At 36.7% G+C, this 20,356-nt stretch overlaps 3 protein-coding genes across 3 annotated transcripts; 1 reads left to right on the forward strand and 2 right to left on the reverse strand.

The window, feature by feature from the left end:
* Positions 1-288: 288 nt before the first annotated feature.
* Positions 289-3,696, reverse strand: LOC132191987 (rhodanese-like domain-containing protein 9, chloroplastic). The gene is made up of 6 exons (XM_059607156.1): positions 3,599-3,696; positions 2,993-3,243; positions 2,689-2,839; positions 803-888; positions 607-711; positions 289-520 (listed from the first exon to the last, which is right to left on the reverse strand). Exons 1-6 carry the CDS (start codon positions 3,637-3,639, stop codon positions 450-452), a joined length of 705 nt encoding a protein of 234 aa, XP_059463139.1. The 5' UTR covers positions 3,640-3,696; the 3' UTR covers positions 289-449.
* A 3,726-nt stretch (positions 3,697-7,422) lies between these two features.
* Positions 7,423-13,220, reverse strand: LOC132161633 (outer envelope pore protein 16-3, chloroplastic/mitochondrial). Its single transcript, XM_059571793.1, has 3 exons — positions 13,069-13,220; positions 11,861-12,210; positions 7,423-7,777 (listed from the first exon to the last, which is right to left on the reverse strand). The coding sequence occupies exons 2-3, from the start codon at positions 12,195-12,197 to the stop codon at positions 7,632-7,634; spliced, it is 483 nt and encodes a 160-aa protein (XP_059427776.1). The 5' UTR covers positions 12,198-12,210; positions 13,069-13,220; the 3' UTR covers positions 7,423-7,631.
* Positions 13,221-14,530: 1,310 nt separating this feature from the next.
* LOC132161989 (CDK5RAP3-like protein) lies at positions 14,531-20,002 on the forward strand. The gene is made up of 10 exons (XM_059572229.1): positions 14,531-14,715; positions 14,850-14,984; positions 15,991-16,085; positions 16,193-16,287; positions 16,398-16,533; positions 16,634-16,783; positions 16,869-17,435; positions 17,640-17,848; positions 19,181-19,313; positions 19,620-20,002. The coding sequence occupies exons 1-10, from the start codon at positions 14,655-14,657 to the stop codon at positions 19,749-19,751; spliced, it is 1,713 nt and encodes a 570-aa protein (XP_059428212.1). The 5' UTR covers positions 14,531-14,654; the 3' UTR covers positions 19,752-20,002.
* The last annotated feature ends 354 nt before the right edge of the window (positions 20,003-20,356 follow it).

Raw genomic sequence — 20,356 nt, forward strand, 5'->3', positions numbered from 1 at the left:
GCAACCCTGCTATCAAATTGATTTCTAGACTCTTCCAAGTCCTTTGATTTATCTTCAGTCATGCTGTGTTGAAATATGATAAATTGATAATTCTATTATTGAACGTTTATTGCCTATCATTGTTATTAATGACTGTTGGTGAAGCTGCTTTTATCTCCTTGGCATCTTCATCTGGATGGAAATGAGAGTAACTATTCATGAGAGTAACTATTTTGGATGGCATCTCCATCTTCATCTGGATGGAAATGAGACATGCCATGGATTTTGAGTTGCGTCTACATTATGATATAATCAGAAATGGCTGCAATTTTTGAAAAATCAAGATATATGGAGTGCACAATTGAAATGGGTTTCTACTATTAACAAATGATGCAACTGTTACACACATGAACAGGGGTTTCCTCCCACATTGAAAATCTGATCTGCAAATTTTTAGGATTTTATGAAGCCTAGGTCACTGGTGCAAGTTGGAACAGCTTCTCTGCTTGATCCGGGAAGAATGTAATGAATAGATATGCACCTGCACAATTCATTAAGAAAAGGGATATCTTTTAAGAGTTGAAGCACATCAGTATGGTAGCTTCAACTGGGTCTCAAAGAACTTACAGATAAGTACTGTTCCAAGTATTGCTGAGATCTTTCCTTGAACTGTGATTAACCCAGCTTTGCCTGCATCCTGCAACTCGGTCGTTCCTACAGTATCAAATGTTCCTGCAAACAAAAAAAAGTACTTTTCTTTCTTTATCTACAAAGATAGGGTGGGTCAGACAGATTCAGTCAAAGTACTAAATCAAACTTTAACCTGGTTTCACAGATTGAAGGCCGGATGTTATGCATGCTATGTTTTGAAAGCCAGCTTGCTCTAACTTATTAGCAGCAGCGTTAGACCTTGACATTGAAAAGGAAACACAACCCTGTCAAACGGTTTCTAGATTAGGCAAAATGTCTGACAGCTATATAAGCAGCACAGCAATAATGCCATCTATAATGAAATGAAAAAGAAAGAAGGGAAGGGGGAGAGAAATTGCAGTTTTCCTCAAACTATAGGGTCATTTCTAATAACCTCCTAAATTTTAAATTTGGGTAATTAACTCCTTAAACTATAGGTTAATTGTAATGTCTCTCTACTGTTAAAAGTTTTTCTACGTCTGCTATCTTTAACCTTAATTTTCACATATTTACCAGACGTAATCTATCTGCCCTAGTTTTAATGGTGAGAATTAGCAAAGAGGTTAATTAGGTGGTAAGAATGTAAAATGTTAAGATCAAGTATAAAAGGAGTTGGAGAAATTTTAACAGTCATGGGATAATGCAACTGACTCAATAATTTATATGGTTCATTACTCAAACTTTTCCTTTAGGGGAAAGGTTATGACTGACCTAATAGTTTAAGTTGAGAAAGTACAATTTACCTTTTTAAAAAATATAATAGAAGGTTGAAATACAGAAAACAGTTGAAATTATATGGCAACATGTATGCTGTAGTATATCTTCCCACAAGTTGCTGGAAACTACTTTGAATTTCAGGATTTCTATGTATCTTATAGGTTAGAGGCAATCAGCTTCTGCAAAACCTGGATTATGACTTCTCAACAAGAGAATCATATACCTATGAAAGATGAGGGGAGAAAAAGAAAGATAATATAAGAGTTGACCAGAAACCACATATCCCTTGTAAGATGAAAGTTTGAAACAGAGGTTACGAACACAACTAGGGGAAATTCGTTCAACAGAGCGAACTTTAATCGGGTAGTCCAAGAAGAGAGATAACTGTGTTACTAAATCTAACTCAAGCAATGTGTTATTCTTTCATTCACTCTGCCATTGAAGAATAAATTCTACATCTACTCTGAGTTATAATTGGCCAATTGATTGGCTTCAAGCTGTCTCATGTGGTCTTCGTTAAACCTCCTTTCAGCATAATGAACCATCACAAAGAAGTATTTTGAATGGTGGCTCAGGGCATCCTTTTTGCACCCTTTTTGGCTCAAATTCTTTCTTTACAGTTTCCACCTCATTATGAACAGTTTATTGTCTCCTGCCACAGCAAATGCATGAAAACATTTCTTGGTATTTCTTATCACTTGATCATATCCCCTATTTTATTAGTACCTCTTGAGTAACTAGAAGCTGCTGCCTGAAGCCAGCTACTTGCATAGATATGCCCAAATTATTTGGACTAATTTACAAGAACTCTTAACGGAATCAAGCCGATTGTATCTAATACATTCTTAGCATCATTGCTCTCTCTTAATTAAGACATCAACATCCAATACATTTTAGTCAATGATGACCATCCATCTCTCTTCACTTATACTGCAATAGTCACTAGCTTGTTTTGGTTTAAGAATCTAAATCTTTTTTTTTTTGTGTGTGTGTGTGTATAAGCCACAAGGTTGAATGCCAAAAAGAAAGAACAAAAACCCAATTCAAGTTATTAATAGTTCAATCTAACCTAAGAAGATAGAACAAAGAATGTACAATCAAAAGGTCAAAATTCAAGGTCGGCCTCTCCGAAGCGCATGTCCCAATCATGCATCTAATAACCAAATTAAGAGGGTTTTACCATCTAATAACCAAAGTAAGCAGATTTTAGCAATTTAGGATGATTGTATGTCTTAAGTGGAAGCTGAGAAGTATGTTCTAACACTATGCAGTTAAACATGAAGCAACAAATCAGAAACTAACCTTAATCCCTCCTGACATACAAGCAAGAGTTTCCTTTCAGGGGAAAATTGGCTCTTAACGGATGACACAAAATCAGGGTTGGGTTTAGTGAATGGCAACCCAAAGAATAAACCCGAAAAATTGTTGTGCACAGTCCTCTTAATAATTGTACCTGCAAGAATAATTTAACAGCTAAAGGAAAATCAAAAGGGGTAATGGAATTCTGAATACTTGGTTTAATTTCAAGGAGGCATAAAGAATAAACAGAAAACAGTGTATTGACAAGGACAAGGACACACACAGGCGCATAGAAAGAAAGCTTTACCGAAATCATTGTCTTGGTTTTCAATAAAAATAGGCACATGATAACATGATTTTATATGAGCTCGATCATATTGGTTTTTGTCCCGCACATCCAGAATTGTGTATTCCTCGACAGCTATAAGTTTCTTTGCTTCTTCAGCATTCACATAATTCACTTCTGCTCTAATTTTCAAATTTTTCCGATGAAGTGGTTTCCATGGCGTGGCCCTTCCACTGTGAGTTTCTGATACCAACCAAGATGTCCGAAAGTTGCTGAAAACACAACCTTAATCCCTTACTCCCATGCTCGAAGTGAATGCTCAGGTTCATTATATAAATCATCCCATATCAGGCTAACCTATATGATAATCAAACTTAAAAGCATCTAAAAAAAAAACTAAGCTGCAGAAAATAAAACAGTTTCTCAGCATCAAAACAGAGAAGACCCATCAATTAACTTGAAAACGGAACATGAACTTCTACATTATTATACTTTTTCTTCTTGAAAAATACACTGAACCCAAAGTATGACTATGAGATCGAAAGTGAAAAATAAAATAAAATAAGCCAGAAATTATGAATTTGCGTAGTCGTACATTGTATTTATTGGCTAACAAACGAGATTTACCTTGTCGAAGAGAGAGTCGAAGAACAACCAATGCCTGCCATTCTAAGTGGTTTATCCTCTCTCTCTCTCTGGGTCTCTCTGTGTCCAACTTAACGGACCGACCATAGACAAGAGTGGCCCAAGAAATTTAGGAGGGGTAATGGGTTTCTGCCACGTGGCAGGCAGAACTGAACGGATATATTACTTCAATCTTAGTCTCTTCAGAAAAAAAAAAAAAAAAAGAAAAAAAGAAAGAAAGAAAAGAAAAGAAAAGAAAAAAAAAAGTCTCTTCAGAGGGAAACTATGATAATAATGTTATAACGTGGGAAACCATCCTTATCCCATCGATCTACAACCTAATGACAATGTTTATATATTTTTTAATTTAATTAATGTACTCTATCAATATCAATTTACTTTTTTCAAAAAATATATATATATATACTAGAGGAATTGTAATATGCATTTGCCCTCAAAGTCAAAAGACAAAAAAATATGCTTAAAAATTTCCAAAAAAATAAAAATATCCCTAAAAGTATATATATATATATATATATATATATATATATAAACTAACACACAATTTTATTTTATTTTTAAATTTGAATTCTTTAATTTTTTTTTCATTTTTATGGGCATTTTAGTCTTTATCCCATTGTGGGTATGTCACAAAGTCACATAGGATAAAAAGCGGATAGAGTTTTCCTTCAAACTTGTATATACATGTATAGATTGAATTGGAAGAAGTTCTTCTAACCCAGTTTGAAAGAAAACTTTGTTTATGGGTATGACATGAGACTACGTATGATAAATTTAAAAACCTTAGCATACGAACGGCACAAGCATCGTTAGCTTTTTAAGTTTTTATTTTTTTACCAAATGAACCTAATTTTTTGCTTGACATAACTTTTTAATCTCTTTAACACTGTTGATGCAGTTTTTTGTGCGTCCTAAGTGATGAATAATCTACAAAATAATAAGAGCATTAAAGGATCCCCGGACTTGTCCGGAGACACTCTAATACTTAAGTTAACATGTTTGTCATCTGGAGTAAAAATAGAGTAATAAGCTTTGGAAAACTCGAAATCTCTTTTAACAGATGCGTTGTGTCTCTTTTATAGGTTTTATATAACCGCATATGCTATTGATGCTCCACGTTCACATGGTGGATGAGAGATATTCTCAACTACATTTGCATCTCAATATCTTAGGATGTGTATCTCTCTTTATGAGAGATTTTGACTCCTAATTTGAACTAGATTGCTTTAATGGGATCCATGGCAAATTTTATTCCCAACAAACACATTCACAAACACGCTCTTAAAATAATAAAATATCTCCGTCCATAAACTTTTGTTACTATAGTTTCCTATTCCTTTTCCAAGCATCAAGCTAATTAACTTTATTCTTTATCAAAAAGGTATCATGTTACTTTTCTTTTATTTTTTATTTTTTATTTTTTTATAATTCTAGGGTATCATGTTAATTACTTGGGTACTCTTGCTATTGATATCACTGGGACACTGGCTATTATTAGTCAGAGCGCATGCTGCTGACTTTGATCTAGATTATGAGTCAGCTTATGACGTTTTGGGACATCCATTGGAACCCGACCTGATCTTTTTTGTCACAAGCTAAGGAGACTTGTTTGCCACAGAACTTGCATCAATCCTAGAGAGGAAGAAGAAGAAGAAGAAGAAGAAGAAGAGAGCATGGGGTTCTTAACATCCATCTGCTGCTGCTGCTTTTATCGCCCTTCTCGAGTGTCAAGCGATGGGGTAGACGCAGTGAGCCAGCGTCTGATGCCCAACTTCATTGAAAAAAAAGCTGCAGCCCCAATTCTGGTCCCTCACTTCCCTGTTAACTCAAATCTCTCTCGTCTGTAGCTTTTCAGCCTTCTGATTGTGGTCACTGTGTTTCTGCTTCTCTGATAAAGTTGATGCAGGCCCTGAAGGGTTCTGAATTTTGCACTATATATATATGTGTGTGTGTGTGTGTTCTTCCAGAAAATTGTAGTATGATGATGCTCTTTAGCATCCTTGTATGTACTCGGAAAGAAGTGAAAACTGCAAAATTATGATCATGGTAACATGGTTTTTTCAAGTCAAATTGTTGTTGGGACTTGAGTGCTTGAGTATATTTGCTTTTAGGGTTTATATTTCTGCTTCCGGGCATGATCGGGGGTGGATGAACAGTTGCATGTGCTTGAAACAGTCGTTTCTCAGGATCGGATTCCACTGCAGATGATTTTGCCTTTTTCTTTTCTATATCATAGATTAGCTGGACTGTGCAAGCAAGAAGGATAATATATATATATGATGCATTAGAATTTCAATTTGAATTCTATGCGAAATATTTGACAGGACAAAATCCAATTAAGAAGTAAATCAAGCATACACAAAAGAAGAATAGTATATGTGTAAAACCTTTCAATTTGAAGGAAAAAGCCACACGATAACTTCGAACAAATCCAGTATAATAAAGTACATTATAACATCTTCACAAATTCACATTTGGAATTTGAGGTTTTACATTACCGATAAAGACAGTTCAAGGAATTAACTCTACAAATTAAAATGAAAGGTTTTCGCCAAAAGTATAATTTTTAAAGAAGTGGTCTCATGTCCCAATAAATCCGATGATGGAAAGAAATGAGCAGCCTGAGCCTCACAAGTTCTCCATGATTTATGCGATTACCAACAAATTGCCAAGAAAAAAAATCTCACATTTGCCAACAAGGTGAGTGTGTGGCCGCCATCAACAAAAGAGAGGTGGTTATGCGATCACCTCTGTTGGACAAGAGTGGTTGTGTGGCCATCCCGACCAGATATAGATAGTTGCACGACCACCTTTATTCTGGTTATAGGTAGTTGTAGCTACCATAACAGGTTAGGGGTAGCTGAACGGTCGCCCCAACCATTTATCATAGTCAGAGGTGGTCGTGCAGCCACCACAACATACCATGAATGGCTGCATGACCACCCCTAACCTGTAATTTTTTGAAAAATATATTTTTTATTAGTAAAAAGTAGTCTCTATATTAATTTGCTTGTGTTTTTTTTCAAAATAAACATGTTTAGTATTTGTTTATTTGAAGGGTTAACTCCTTTTCACATACATGTGGTTTAACGCAAAATAATGAACCACCCAATTTCAAAAAGTATCGTAAATAATACTTGTGGACATATAATAAATAGAGTTGGTACTTTTGTCCATGCTCTATCCAATATTATAAATAATACAATGTCAAATCAATCAGCAACTATCACGTATCTCATATACTTTGTTAATATTATTTAAAAAATTTAAAAAATGGGGGGCTGCTCTTTGGCCAAATGGGGGTGGCCGAAACCACCACTAGGCCGGCTAACTCGAGCCACCCCCATAATTTTTTTTACTTTATGTTTTCCTTTATCTTTTTCTTTTTTTAAAATAATATTAATAATACATTTGAAACACATAACAATTGCTAATTAGTTTGATGTGGCACGCTATTTATATATTAGACGAAAATACCAACTCCATTTATCATGTCCATAGGTACCATGTGCGATAGTCCTTCCCCTAAACCTAGAGGGCGGCAGCCAATATAAGGAGTCTAAGGAGTCCCATTCACCATGCTTGAGAATTGCTTTTTAAATGGTAGTAATAATAGTGTTGCTTGTTTTCTTTGACTAATGGCTTTTCTCATTCAATGGATAAACTCAAGACCCCGTTATCAAGAACATAATTAGAGACTTATTGGGCATCGGCTTGTAGTTTTCAAAGTTAATTCTTATTGCACATGATATTGGTCCCCATCTCAATATCAAATAATCACAAACTAGTAGCAATGCTCTCCAATCGAGAATTAACATCGAACTTAACTTTGAAAACATGGCAAAGTCTGTTTATTACATCATTGGTTCAAGCTATAAAACAAAATTTAAAAAGCAAAAGATATTTGAGAGTATGCTTACATCTCATATAACCAGTTCAGAAAACAGTGATGACTACTCTCTCCAGTAACATGCCCATGTCTTCTTTTTCCAAATGCAGCAATCAAAAATGATCATCAATCGGCTGCGGATCTTTTCTTGGTGGTGTAAGGGTAGTACTCCTTGCCATTGTCAATTCTTGTAGTCTGACCCCCAGCATCAATTAAAGCAGAAGTCACTGCTAATGCTGATCCAGCAGAAATTGCTGTTTTAATGCTCCTTCCTGTAAAATGGACAGCACGCTAACTGCTGAAGATAACAAGCTTCATTGACAGATTGACATAAGTTAAGAATCCAAAACCCTAATTCAATCACCCATAATTCTGGGTCACGTCTACACTGTAAGCAGAATGAATAGCACATCAATTAATATAATCAACAAAAATACTTGGTGTAGAGAACAAGCATATTTGGAATGTGATGTGAATGAGGTTTTAATTTGATCGACTGTATAGGACATGTAAAGTTCAAGTATGCACCCTTTGTGAGCACCATAGCTGTGTGAATTGAAGGCCGAAAGAAGGTAAAAAGTTTCCGTGTCAGACACATTAGACAAGGTATACAGCATGATTCTCAGACACATACAAAATTCCATGCCCTCATTCTAATACAAAATGAATCCATATTGATGCCTGCAATTTGAAAGCTGTTTAACAGCTCTAATCTTCGCAAAACAAGACTTGGTTCAAACCTTTTTTTTTTTTGATGAGTACATACTCTTTGTAAGATTTTCTTTACAATAGATAAATAATTTAGACCACTTCAAGACATCTCCTTGAAAGATGATCTTATCAGATCCAATAACGATCACTTAAACGCCTCTCCCAGTTGGACGAATGCCCTGAAGAAAACAAACTCATGGTTGATACTCCTAAAGAGTTGTTATCCATAGTCTGTCTCTTGAGTAATAAAAATTTCTACTCCAACAAACACTTACCTTGAAAATACTATTTTCTAGAGTCCAAAAGAAGTTAAGATACAAGGTTTTCTTGAGTTGGGTTGAATATATAAATTTGATGTTCAGGGGAGGAGAAAAAGAAAAGGAATACCAAAATTTGGCATTCTGGCATCTGAAGATTCAAGATTTGAACAGAAACAGGGGGCAATAAAGAGTAAATGCATTCATAGAAGTTCAAAAGCTCCACTAATAGGACCTAACCTTTAGCATCAAAATCCAGCATTAGGTAGGATCTGGCTTACCTCTAGTTATTTTTATAACTGGACATCTCCCCTCAAGGAAATGGATGGTCAAGATTCATTAAGAAGAAAACCACGTCATGGTAATAAAGGCAACACAAACGCCTGTTATCTTACTCAGCCTGATGAAATGAAAAAGTTTGAGAGTGGAGATGGGTATGTTTGATTGATATATATATATTTTAATAAGTAATCAAGATATCATTAAAAACATAAGGCGCTCCTATGTATATAAGAAGTATACAAGAGAAGCTACCTAACTAGTAGGGGTAAAAAGAAAAAAAAAAACATGGTAACTAATAAGGAAAAATATAAGCAAAGATATAAAGTGTCATGACTTAATATCCTCCAAAGCCCTATCGTGGTCCTCAAAATTTCCATCATTCATTTCCCTCCATAGACACCACAAAAGGCACGAAGGCACCATCTTCCATACAGCAGCACTTCACTCCAAGTGCTGTTGACAATCCACCAACAAGCGTACAAATCAATTACTCGTCTAGGCATAACCCAAGACAGCATAAATCGACTGAGGAAAACATTCCAAATGGCACAAGCAACCTCAAAATGAAGAAAAAGATGGTCCACAAACTCCCACTTCCTTTTGCACATAAAACACCTATCAACTACAATGACGCACCGCTTCCGGAGATTGTCCATTATAAGGATCTTTCCTAGGGCCACCCGCCAAACAAAAAATGCCACCCTCAATGGAACCTTAGTTTTCAAACACTCGTCCAAGGGAAACGAAAGCCATCATGACAACTCATGACAATGTAGAAGGATTTAACACCATACACCCCTCTTTTGGAAGGGATCCACCACAATTTGTCTTCCCCTTCCCATCTCATTCTTACTAAATACATGTTGAAAAACGAACCAAAAGGCATCCATCTCCCAATCAAGAACCTCTCTAGCAAAACTCACATTCCACTAAATGGCACCTCCAAAAAATTCCATGTGAGCTGCACTAGAAGCGTTTTTTGTGCGAGTAATACCAAAAAAAACTAGAAAAGCATCCTTAAGGGACATATCCCCACACTAAAGAGTATGTTAGAATCTAACCTTGGAGCCATCTCCCACTTCAAATTTGGTACGACTACAAAACTTCCCCCAACCCCTCCTAATATTCTTCCATAGAACCCAACCCATACACCCCGACAGGCTCAATAGAACACCATCCTCCCCATAAGCTTCCATATTTAGAGTCCACCGCCACTCTCCACCAAGTCTCTCTCTCAAGCTCATAGCACCAAAGCTATTTACCTAAGAGAGCATAATTGAACCTCAGCAAGTTCCTAACCCCCAACCCTCCCTAAGAGAGCATGATTGACTAAAAAATAAGAAGCTCTTGACCCGAATAGAACGATGCAAAAGAAGTAAAGATCTGAAAATGAGAAAGAGATCTGAGATCATATGGTGTACCCACCTACCTTGGAGACTGAGATATGAAATCATATGGTGTACCCATCTTCCTTGAACTCATCATATGGTCTACCCATGGTGCTCAGCATGCTAACAAACTCTCCCAACAACAAACAGCTCAAAAACCCAGTTCAAATCCTCACAGTCAGAGCCTTGCCTCCAATTGCAATACTCTTCTGGATTGAATCACAGGATTTCATGGTGACCCATGGGTATGGGCTCACCAAGACAACAAGACTCATCATGTTGCGTGCATGGAAGCCACACTAGAATAAGTTGCCAACAACTGAAGGGGCCAAGCTAAAGACTTTACTAGGAGTGAGGGCAATAAGTCTGATTGTGCTCAATGTTTGAGCTAGCTGCAAACCACCAACAAAGTGAGCAAAGCTCTTATGATGGTGACAAAGTGAAGTCCTTCCCTAGGTGGTGGTGGGCCACATGGCAAACAGAGAGGGCATTAAAGGCGTCATAGAGGACATGGACTAAGGAGGTAGAGAGGATCAATCTCTCTTATTCTCCTTACTCTCCTCCTTGATCAGCATTGGAGAAGGGACTGCCACCTTCTCTCCTCAAAAATCCTAAACCAATTGATGAGAGTGCCTATAGATGAAAAGGAGAAAAGGATCTTTCAACTAAAAGAAATTAAGGTACGAAGGATTTTGGATCATTACCAATAAGTGAACCCGGGGACAACGACAATTATTGTAGCATTAGACCAGTGACTCTCAACTATTTAGAAGAAGATGGAACAATTGTTGGTGGGTGATTTTGTAACATTGTGTAGATAGGGGTAATAGTGTCATTTGTTGATTCTAACTAACATGATAAAAAAGTCGCATGCCATGCACCTGACTAACTCCATTACGATTTTAATGGCCAATTTATAAAATCGTCACACACACACGCACGGGTGCGTGCACAAACACATATAGCTTATGTAGTATATTTAAACAGAAAAAGATAATAATAACAAGAGACAAACATTTTGGGAAAAAATAGTAACAAACCCGCTTGCAGTAACATAATATCATAGAAAATGTTAAAAATTAGATTAAACCTTTTAATTTAGGTATGAGAACTAAGCAAATATTCTTATATGTAAAAAAGAAGAGAATATTCTAAAGATCATGTTGGATTTCTATTTTAGGCATGGGATCAAATCAAATATTCTCTCCTTTTCTTTTTTCAAGAAGGGAAAAACTACAGCAAATAAAAATTTCTTGTTTCCTTCTTAAATTTAAGATCGTATCAATTGTTTATTCTTCGAAATTGGGATCAATAGTAATGATATTAAGGACAGTGACAATCACTTGAATTGGAGTTCCAAAACACAAATGTACCACAATTGGGTTCACGTGTATCAGTACATGGTTCCCAAGGGGCAGTAGGGAATCTAGTAACTATAGTACAGGCTGCTGGCTTTTAATTTAAGAAAAAAAAAAAGAGGTGAAGGTAAAAATGACGTGCAGCTGGTTATCATGTTATGTATGTTACCCCTTTTTTTGCTCTAGCTAGATGGTTTAGACACGAGAACTATATATTTATTTGCATGAATTTGTATTTCCCTTTTATCATGTTATCTATGTTACCCCGACATGATTTCACAATGCCTTATAACCTTCCATGCTCTTCCTAACTCACATTCCACTATAACAAAAAAGTACACAACAACAGAAATACTCACCTTTGAAACCTATAACAGTTGCCCCAGCAACAAAACCACCAACAGCTCCATTGATAAAGTCTCTCTTCATCCTGTAATTCTGCACGAGCTGCTCAACGCCAATGTAAACTCCCCCGATTGCAGCAAATGTCATCCCATAGTTACCCATCATCTTCAGGGTCCGTAATAGCCCTGGAAGAGCAACATTTCTCTCGACACGAGGCACATCATACCACGTTGCAACAATGGTCCCAAAAATAGTTCCAGTAACAAAACCTGTTGTTGCACCCTTAAGTGTCTTCGTCAGTGGACTATCCTCTTCCTCCAAATACCTACGTTCTGCAGGGTCCAGATCCATGCCTTTCTTCTAACTGGGTACCAACCAAAGTTGCAAATGAATACAACAATCAGAACTTATACAATATTTGACTCCTCAGAGACAAAAGTGATTATGCCAAGACAATATTTATGCAAAACCAGGATAACAGGTTTCCCTCAATTTAAGCAAAAGTTTCTCTGGCTCCATCTGTTTCAACAAAAAATATTTGTCACATAAAAAATTTCCCGAAATAATTTTGTTTTACCCCTATTTTACTCTATGGACATTTGATGACATGGGAAACCTATACCATGCTTCTCTAGCATCTTCACAGATAAATATCTCAAGCCACCCGAATTTCACTATTTTTTTCTCAGTTTTTTTTTTTTTTTTTCCTCCGGAAAAGAGCATAGCGTTTGGGAAAATCAATTTGCCAACAAATCACACTAAAGCAAACAAGAACAAAAATGAAACGTATAATAGGAATGTTTACTTTCTGAATTTTCAATTGTCACAAATTGAAAAGACGATGCATAAACAAACTTGCGAAATGCCTCTGATTAACATTTTGCAAGCACTTATCAATGAAAAAACAAACAGAAATACAAAAGCAAGAACCAAAACAACTTCTTCTTCTTTTTTTAATCCAAAAAGCAGCGAAACTACCAAAACAAAATGTAATCCAAACGAATTGCATGACTGTAAATGAAATAGTTGCAATAAATCCAAGCATTCGATCATCTTATCTCAAACAAACACAAAGAAATCTGCATTTAGATCCAATCGCGGGGACAGAGGGATCGGTTTATTCAAACCCTAGCTAAACAGGCATAAATAACAACAGATTTTGTCACCCAGGATTGACAAAAATGCACGATCGAAGACGTGTAGAGGAAACCTGAAGGCCTACCTTTTTCAGCCTTTGACGAAGTGCCGAGTGAGCGAGAGCTTCCTCTCAGGTGGGCTTTACAAAAGAAATGTTCCAAGAGCTCAGCTGCTACTCCTTGCAGTCTCGAACCGCGTCACCCAGAGTTCGCTCGCCAATTTACCATATCACCCTCGCTCTTTTGCTCTCTATATGGCTATATATATGACAGACAAACCGACGTTCGGCAAAACCTTCAATTTTTAGTTAGTTTCGAAGAATATTCACGCCCAACAAAGTTTTCGTTTGGAGAAAAAATTTCACATATTTTTTAATAGCCTAATAAATTTAGTAAGAAAAAAAATTTATAGTCCAATTTAAAGTTGAAAAATAAATAAAAAAATCAAGTATATATTTTGTGAACTTTACGAGACCAAATAATTTAATGAACTCAGAGGTTAAAAAATAGTTTAATCTCTAGATCTAATTTTGCATATTGACTTAATAAATTTCGTTAGTGTAACATTGATTTAAATAGAATACGCATTATAATTTTAGGACAAAAATTTTATCTAAACCAGTTTTAAGGAAATATTCTCCAACCTATTTAAAATAGAGACAAGGATTAATGGACTAGAGATGATCCTTAGAGATCCTAAGGCCATCAACCTGCCACATGGCACATTAAAAAATAATAATATTTTATTATTTTACGTTTAAAAATAAATAAAAAAACAAAATAATAAAATATTAACAAATATTAAAAAAAAAAAACAAAAAAGAAGGGTGGTTGGCGAACCCATCTTAGCCATAGGGGGTGGCCAGCCACCACATTTTGGGACATGGGGTGGCGACCACCGCCCCCATGGGCTGGTTGGGGGTGGCTTTGGTGGCCGACGCCACCCCCAAAGGCCACCACTTGGCCTTCGGAGGTGGCTGTGGCTTCGGCCATCCCCAAGTCCTAAAATGTGGTGGCCAGCTACCTTTTGTGACTAAGATGAGGTGGCCAGCTACCTTTTTTTAAAAAAAAAAAAATTAAATTAAATTTTTTTATTTGTTTTTAATATTTTGTTTTTTTTTTTAAAGTAAAATAATAAAATATTATTATTTTTTTAATGGGTCAGGGGTGATGGCCTTAGGATCTCTAAGGAGAGATCCTAGCCATCAACTAGAGTGTCAAGTGTCTATAAACGATTAAAATGTATATTAGATTTAGTCTAAGTAAATTGTTATTAATGACATTAAGAATTTAATGTGTTTTTTAAATGTTTATAAACACTATTTTAAATGAGTTGGAAGATATTTCATTATTTGGAGGAAATTTTTGTCCATAATTTTATTAGTTTTGACTAATACCATTATGGAAATTTGTTAATTCAATAGATGAATTTAAATATACAGAATAAATTATTATTTTTTTTGACATACTTGAATGGCTTTTAAATTTAGTTTATTTAATATCACATGACATGATCCATAAAGAATTGATTTTGCATTTTGGCCCAAACCCGTCACTGACTTCTTGGAGACCCAAGTCAGTAGCGGGCAAAAACCATCCCTTTCTAAAAGCACACTGGAAAATTGAAACTGGCGATTCGCTCAATTCCCGTGGAAAATATTTTTCCGGGAAAATGCAGGCACCCGATAACATTCGCAACCTCCCCATCGACATCACGTTTTCTCGTCTCGGAGGTAATCAAACGTGCTCTCCCATCCTGACCTTCAATTCCATTGTCGAGGCCACATTTTTTTTTCTTGCTCTGGTTTTTTTGTTGTTTGGATGGTAAACTCGATTTGAATTTGGTGAATCTCAATTTCATTTGAAGAATGGTTGGCCGATCGGAAGCGAATACCGGCAGATTTTCGAAAACGTTTGGCGGCGATAAGGGCTCGGATTTCGAAGGAGTTTTCGACACTGCCCAAGGATATCGATCCCTATTTCCAAACCCTAGACCCTGAAGGTTTGTATTTCAGCTGTCAAATTATGTTGTTGATCAGTATGAACTTTATGTGAGACGTAGAATTTATTATACTGTGTCTGGTTACGGAAAAAATTGAAGAATGAGAGTTCGATGTTTATGTTGTTTTTGTTTATGGAAAATGGAGAAGAGTAAAAGTAATCTGTGGTGTTAGGTTCGCCTAAGCTGACACTAAAAAGTCTGTATAGGTATTGGTCTCAGCTCATCTAATTCAAAAGGTTTGCATGGGAACTATCCTTGGCGAAATTGTTGATTTTGGATTTAGTTATAACAAGACTTGCAATTTGGTTGGAATTTATTTTCCTATATTTTTTCGTCGGAATAGCCAAACCAGTAGCCTCTGTTTGGTTGTGCAAAAACTTTCTGGGGAAGAAAATGAATGGAATTAGTTCAAAATGTAGTGACATATATATTCCTTGACAAATTGGATAGACTGAACTGGATCTGTGCAGCAGACTCAAAACAATAGAAACTAGATTATAGATAAATCTGAACACCAAACCATCATCTTATAGACATGGTCAAGTTAATTATAATTCGTATTTTTGACCCGTCAGGGTGCAGCCTAGTGGTCAAAGGGCGGGCTTGGGATGAGCCATAGACTCGAACAATCTGAGTTCGATTCTGCACTAGGAGTTCCCTTGAATTACCTGATACACATCTCTAGTGAGTGGAGTCGTATATCCGGGGTTTACTATAGGTCAGTCCAAAGAGCCTTGCCTTGATGAGGTTCCACGTCATTAAAAAAAAAAAAAAGAGTAAATAATGTGGGTCTTCATGAAATATTGAGAAATAATCCTAATGCTAGTGTTAGCTTGAGACATATCGGCAATGTGGAGTTGTAGAGTTCAAAGGTTTGGCATAGTTTACATGTGGATTGTTTTATTAAATTTCCATTGGAAGTGTATGGGGCTAGAAGCTAGTGTGCTGTGTTGGTTTTTACTTCCATTTTTTCATGGTTGTATGACGATTAGCATATTGTTTTCAGGGATTGGGTACTTAGAGTCCAAACAAATATATGATGTTCTTCTAAAGTCAACTCCCGAAAGCCGGAATATATTTGGCCGGCTATCAGGTGCTGCTGTAAGACAGTCATCTCTCTCTCTCTCTCTCTCTCTCTCTGGGTGGGTGGGTCTGTGTCTGTTTTAAACTATTTATTAGGTAGTTAAATGTATCTTAGGATTTGGCAGGGTGCTTGGGAGGCGATTGTGCATGCTTTTGAGAAGGATCATATTTACCTTGGTGAGGCTGCTCAAATCATGGTTCAAAATGTAAACTATGAAATGTAAGCATGCACTATTGCAGATTCTCTCTTAATTGTTAACAAAAAGCTTGTAAATTATATATTTAAGGATGTGGTTTATATTATTGATTACTTATTTTTCAAATATGAAGACCATATCAGAAAAAACAGGTGCAAAAGATTCAGCAACAAATATCAGAGGTAGAGCGCAGGGAAGCTGATATAAAAAGAAACTCAGCTCTATCAGCAGCTAAGTATGTTGAGGCCTGTCAAGAGCTTGGATTGCAGGTTATGATAGTGGGCCACTTCACTGATATTTTGCGAAGAGTTTGGTGTATGTTTTTGCTTAGAAATCAATACATAAAACTGTAATTGTTCAATCTTGCAGGGAAAAAATGTGAGGTTAGAACTTTTGGAGACGGCAAAATCGCTCCCAAACACGTTCAGCAAGATTTTGGAAGCTATAAATAGTGATTCTACGTCATCGGCTATGGAGTACTACTCAAACTTTGTGAGGGATGCTCACACAGAGAAGGATGTAAGGCAATAATTGGGTTTTGATTTGTCTCATGATGATTTCTAGATGGATCACATGTAAATTGAAATTGTAAATGTGTTTGCAGAAATCTGTACTGATTGTGTTACCTAACTTGAGGGACGTACGTGAACATCCCCCGTCTTTGCATGTTTCTCTGGGGTCTGAGATTGTTGACTCTGTTGATACTCAATCAGGCTATAAAGACCCAGACCTTGTGAGAGGGGATGTGGACGTAGCTGCAGAAAACATTGACTGGGATATTTCAGTTGACAGTTCTCAGATTGATTGGGATATTGGTACTGTGGAGGAAACAGATGATAATGGCAATGGTTTGGGTCCTTATGAAATGATTAATGCCAGTGATGTCTTACAGAACACTTCACCAAATGAAGCTGTGGAATCTGATGGAACCTCATTAGATAAAGAGGAGTGTGGTCTGCACCCAGAGGTTCTTGTATCAGAGATTTCTTGGGATGTTAGCGTTGAGACTCCTCAAGTTGATGTGATTGATGATGTCAGCTTGCCAAATTTAGGCCTGGACAATCAGACATCTGTTCCTGATACTTCATTTCAAACGCCAGAATTGAAGGAAGAGAGGAGCAAGCTTTTGGAGACAGAGTACAGAAATAAGATTCTTGATGATCTGAATGAGGTATGTGCTAATCATTGTATCCTTGTACATGACTGGCTCATGTGAATCCAATGCTTCTTTGTGTTTTTTCAATTTAGATGTCTTCACTTCTGTATAAAAACAGTGATTCAGCCTTAACTGATTTATTAGTTTGGTGTTGCTCTCATATGATCAAAGCATTTTTAGGTTAAGGATTGATGTTTAATATTGACATAATGTTATCAGGTCAAAGCTTTTCTAAATCAACGATTGGCAGAGTTGAAGAATGAAGAAACTTTGTCCTTGCAACATCAAGTCCAGGCAGTTGCCCCATTTGTACTTCAGCAGTATACTCCTGAAGCCATTGAGACCATGCTGTCTGATGTCTCCTCAGCCATTTCACTACTGACGAATAGGAAAACAAGGGACTTGATCATGATCCTAAACTCTAAAAGGTGCTGGTAGATATTTTAAACTGCGTTGTTCCTTGCACAGCAAAACTTTTCTTATATTTGCTTTGCAACAGCACTAAAAGCAGAAGTAATGAGTTAAGTTGATTGGCATTCCCACCTTCAGCTCATCTCTTTTATACAGAAATGTGGATATAGCATCTTGTGTTATTAAATATTAGTTTTATCTGGTATATCCATAGAGGATCGAGATCTGTGCGGTACCTCTAATCTGGGCTGTTCATTTTAAATATAACTGCCCAAAACCTGCTACATCATCTAGCAGATGAAAAAAAAAAATTGCATCTCATTTTCAGCCACCTCGTCACCCACTGCCGCCTCTCCCTTTGCTCCTCTGCCACTTCCCCACCACTGCTCCTATGCTACTACCTCCCTTTAGCAAACCTAATTCACTTAGCTTCTTCCCGCGCTACTGCTTGTAGAGTTACTTGAAGTGCTTCTTCAGGTCGAACTTGATCTTGCACTTGTGGCCGCAAACCCCACACACTCGGAGGACATGGCCAGGCTCTTGTGCTCCAACTTTTCCAATTGCTTGCGCTCATGCCATTCCTCTACCACCCATTGCGGAAAGTGGATGAATGTGTGGCAGTTCGCGTAGGCCAAGATGTCGATCACTTCGCCAAACCATCGGGCCACTTGTTTCAATGCCATGGCCACCTTGTTCGGTAGGCCACGCGGGGGTTGAATGGGAAGGAAGTTCTTTGACCATTTGGGGTGGCTAAACCACTCCCTTTGGCCATTTGGGGGTGGTCAAACCAGCCCTGTAGCCAAATGGGGTGGTTTGACCATCCTGCGTGATGGGACAACGATGAGGGAGGTGGTGGGATGCAAGCTCGACAGTGGTGTGGAGGTAGCAGATGAGCCGAGGGAGAGGCGGCGATGGTGGAGAGGTGACTGATTTTTTTTATATATATATGCTAGGTGATGTGGCAGATTTTGGTGTTCATTTAAAATGAACAGCCCATAATGTACTTACATGAACTATTTTATGGGATTTGATTGGTGCATTAGAATGGTAATTTTTTGGTCAATTACTGTATTAGTGTTTGTCAGTTGAATATATCTTGGTTTTTTTTTTTTTTTTTTTGTATTCCTGTTCCTAATCTTATAAAGACACTATCTGTTTCTGTTTGTTGACGATTTCATTAGTTCCTATACTGATTTAGTTGGACTGTAGCAGTTTGCTGAATAGTTTCATTCCTCTTAAGTTGTGTTAGGATGTTGGTATTATAGTAGAAGTAGCCATTGCTTCAATTTTAAAATTTTAAAAAATAGAGTTTGGATGCTAATTAACTCTGGGGGTGGCTTGAATTTCAGATTTTTAGACAGACTAGTAACTACATTGGAAGAAAAGAAGCATCACGAAGTCAAGTTGAAAGAGGGATTGAAGGACTTGGCTACCAAACGTATGGAGCTACACAATTCATTAGCCTCTTCTTGGCCGAAGCAAGTGAGTTATTGTTTGATTCAAGGAATAATGCTTGTCCTTCCATATGAAAGTATTTATATTGTCATGCTAGTGTTTTCTTTAGCGTGCTTTACGCCGAATCACTATATAAAAGTACACAAACTATAAAGTAATTGATATCCAAATACAAAATATTGAGTATTAGAAAAGATATACAAAATATTGAGTATTAGAAAGGATACTCAAATGTGCGCATTTCAATTTCTGGTGAAGAAGTCCCACTATTTTTCCCTAGTTACAGGTAATTGATTTATCAATACAAAATATTTACACCTGTTTCCATTTCAGGAAGCAGCTCTTACAAAAACCAGGGAGCTGAAGAAGTTATGTGAGAGTACACTTTCGTCCATGTTTGATGGAAGACCCGTTAATATTATAGGTGAGATCAATACACTATTGACTAGTGGCCTCGGGGCTTGAACATTTGAGATGCCTGCTTTTAGCAACAAGGAAACCTTCACTGAGGAGCTGAATGGCAGAATCTTTTTTTTTTTTTTTTTTGATAAAAAAAAATGGATAGCAGAATTAATTGGCATTGTTTTGAGCATTAGCCATTACTTTCACTCTCCATCTTTTTTTGGATCTTTTAAATGTAATTCTCACAGTTAAATCATTTACATTTGAACAAGTTTACGTCCATTATAATGTTCACAAAAGATACGTTGGAAATATGCAATTTCGTTAATTATTTCTCAGATGGCTGGCTTAACGTCTATAATTGAACAAAGATATAACAATCGATATATTTTGATGCCGAATGCTGTTTGCTGCTCTTTTCTTCAGGCTCTTTTTTCTTTCTTTCTTTCTTATTTTTGTCAAATTAATGCATTGTTATATTCTTTTTCTTCACTAGGAAGCATTCTTTTAACGGCTCAGATGTAGAGGGCTTACATTATGACTTTGCACTGTTTTTCCATGGTGTATTTCTATCTTTTTACTAGATAAAATATGAAGGCACTTCTAAAAGTGGGTGCTAGGATGTTTACGTGTGACCGCTTTTAAAAGTGGTCAAAAACAGAATGGGA

This window comes from Corylus avellana, chromosome ca9, assembly GCF_901000735.1.
Source record: "Corylus avellana chromosome ca9, CavTom2PMs-1.0".
Classification (NCBI taxonomy): domain Eukaryota; kingdom Viridiplantae; phylum Streptophyta; class Magnoliopsida; order Fagales; family Betulaceae; genus Corylus; species Corylus avellana.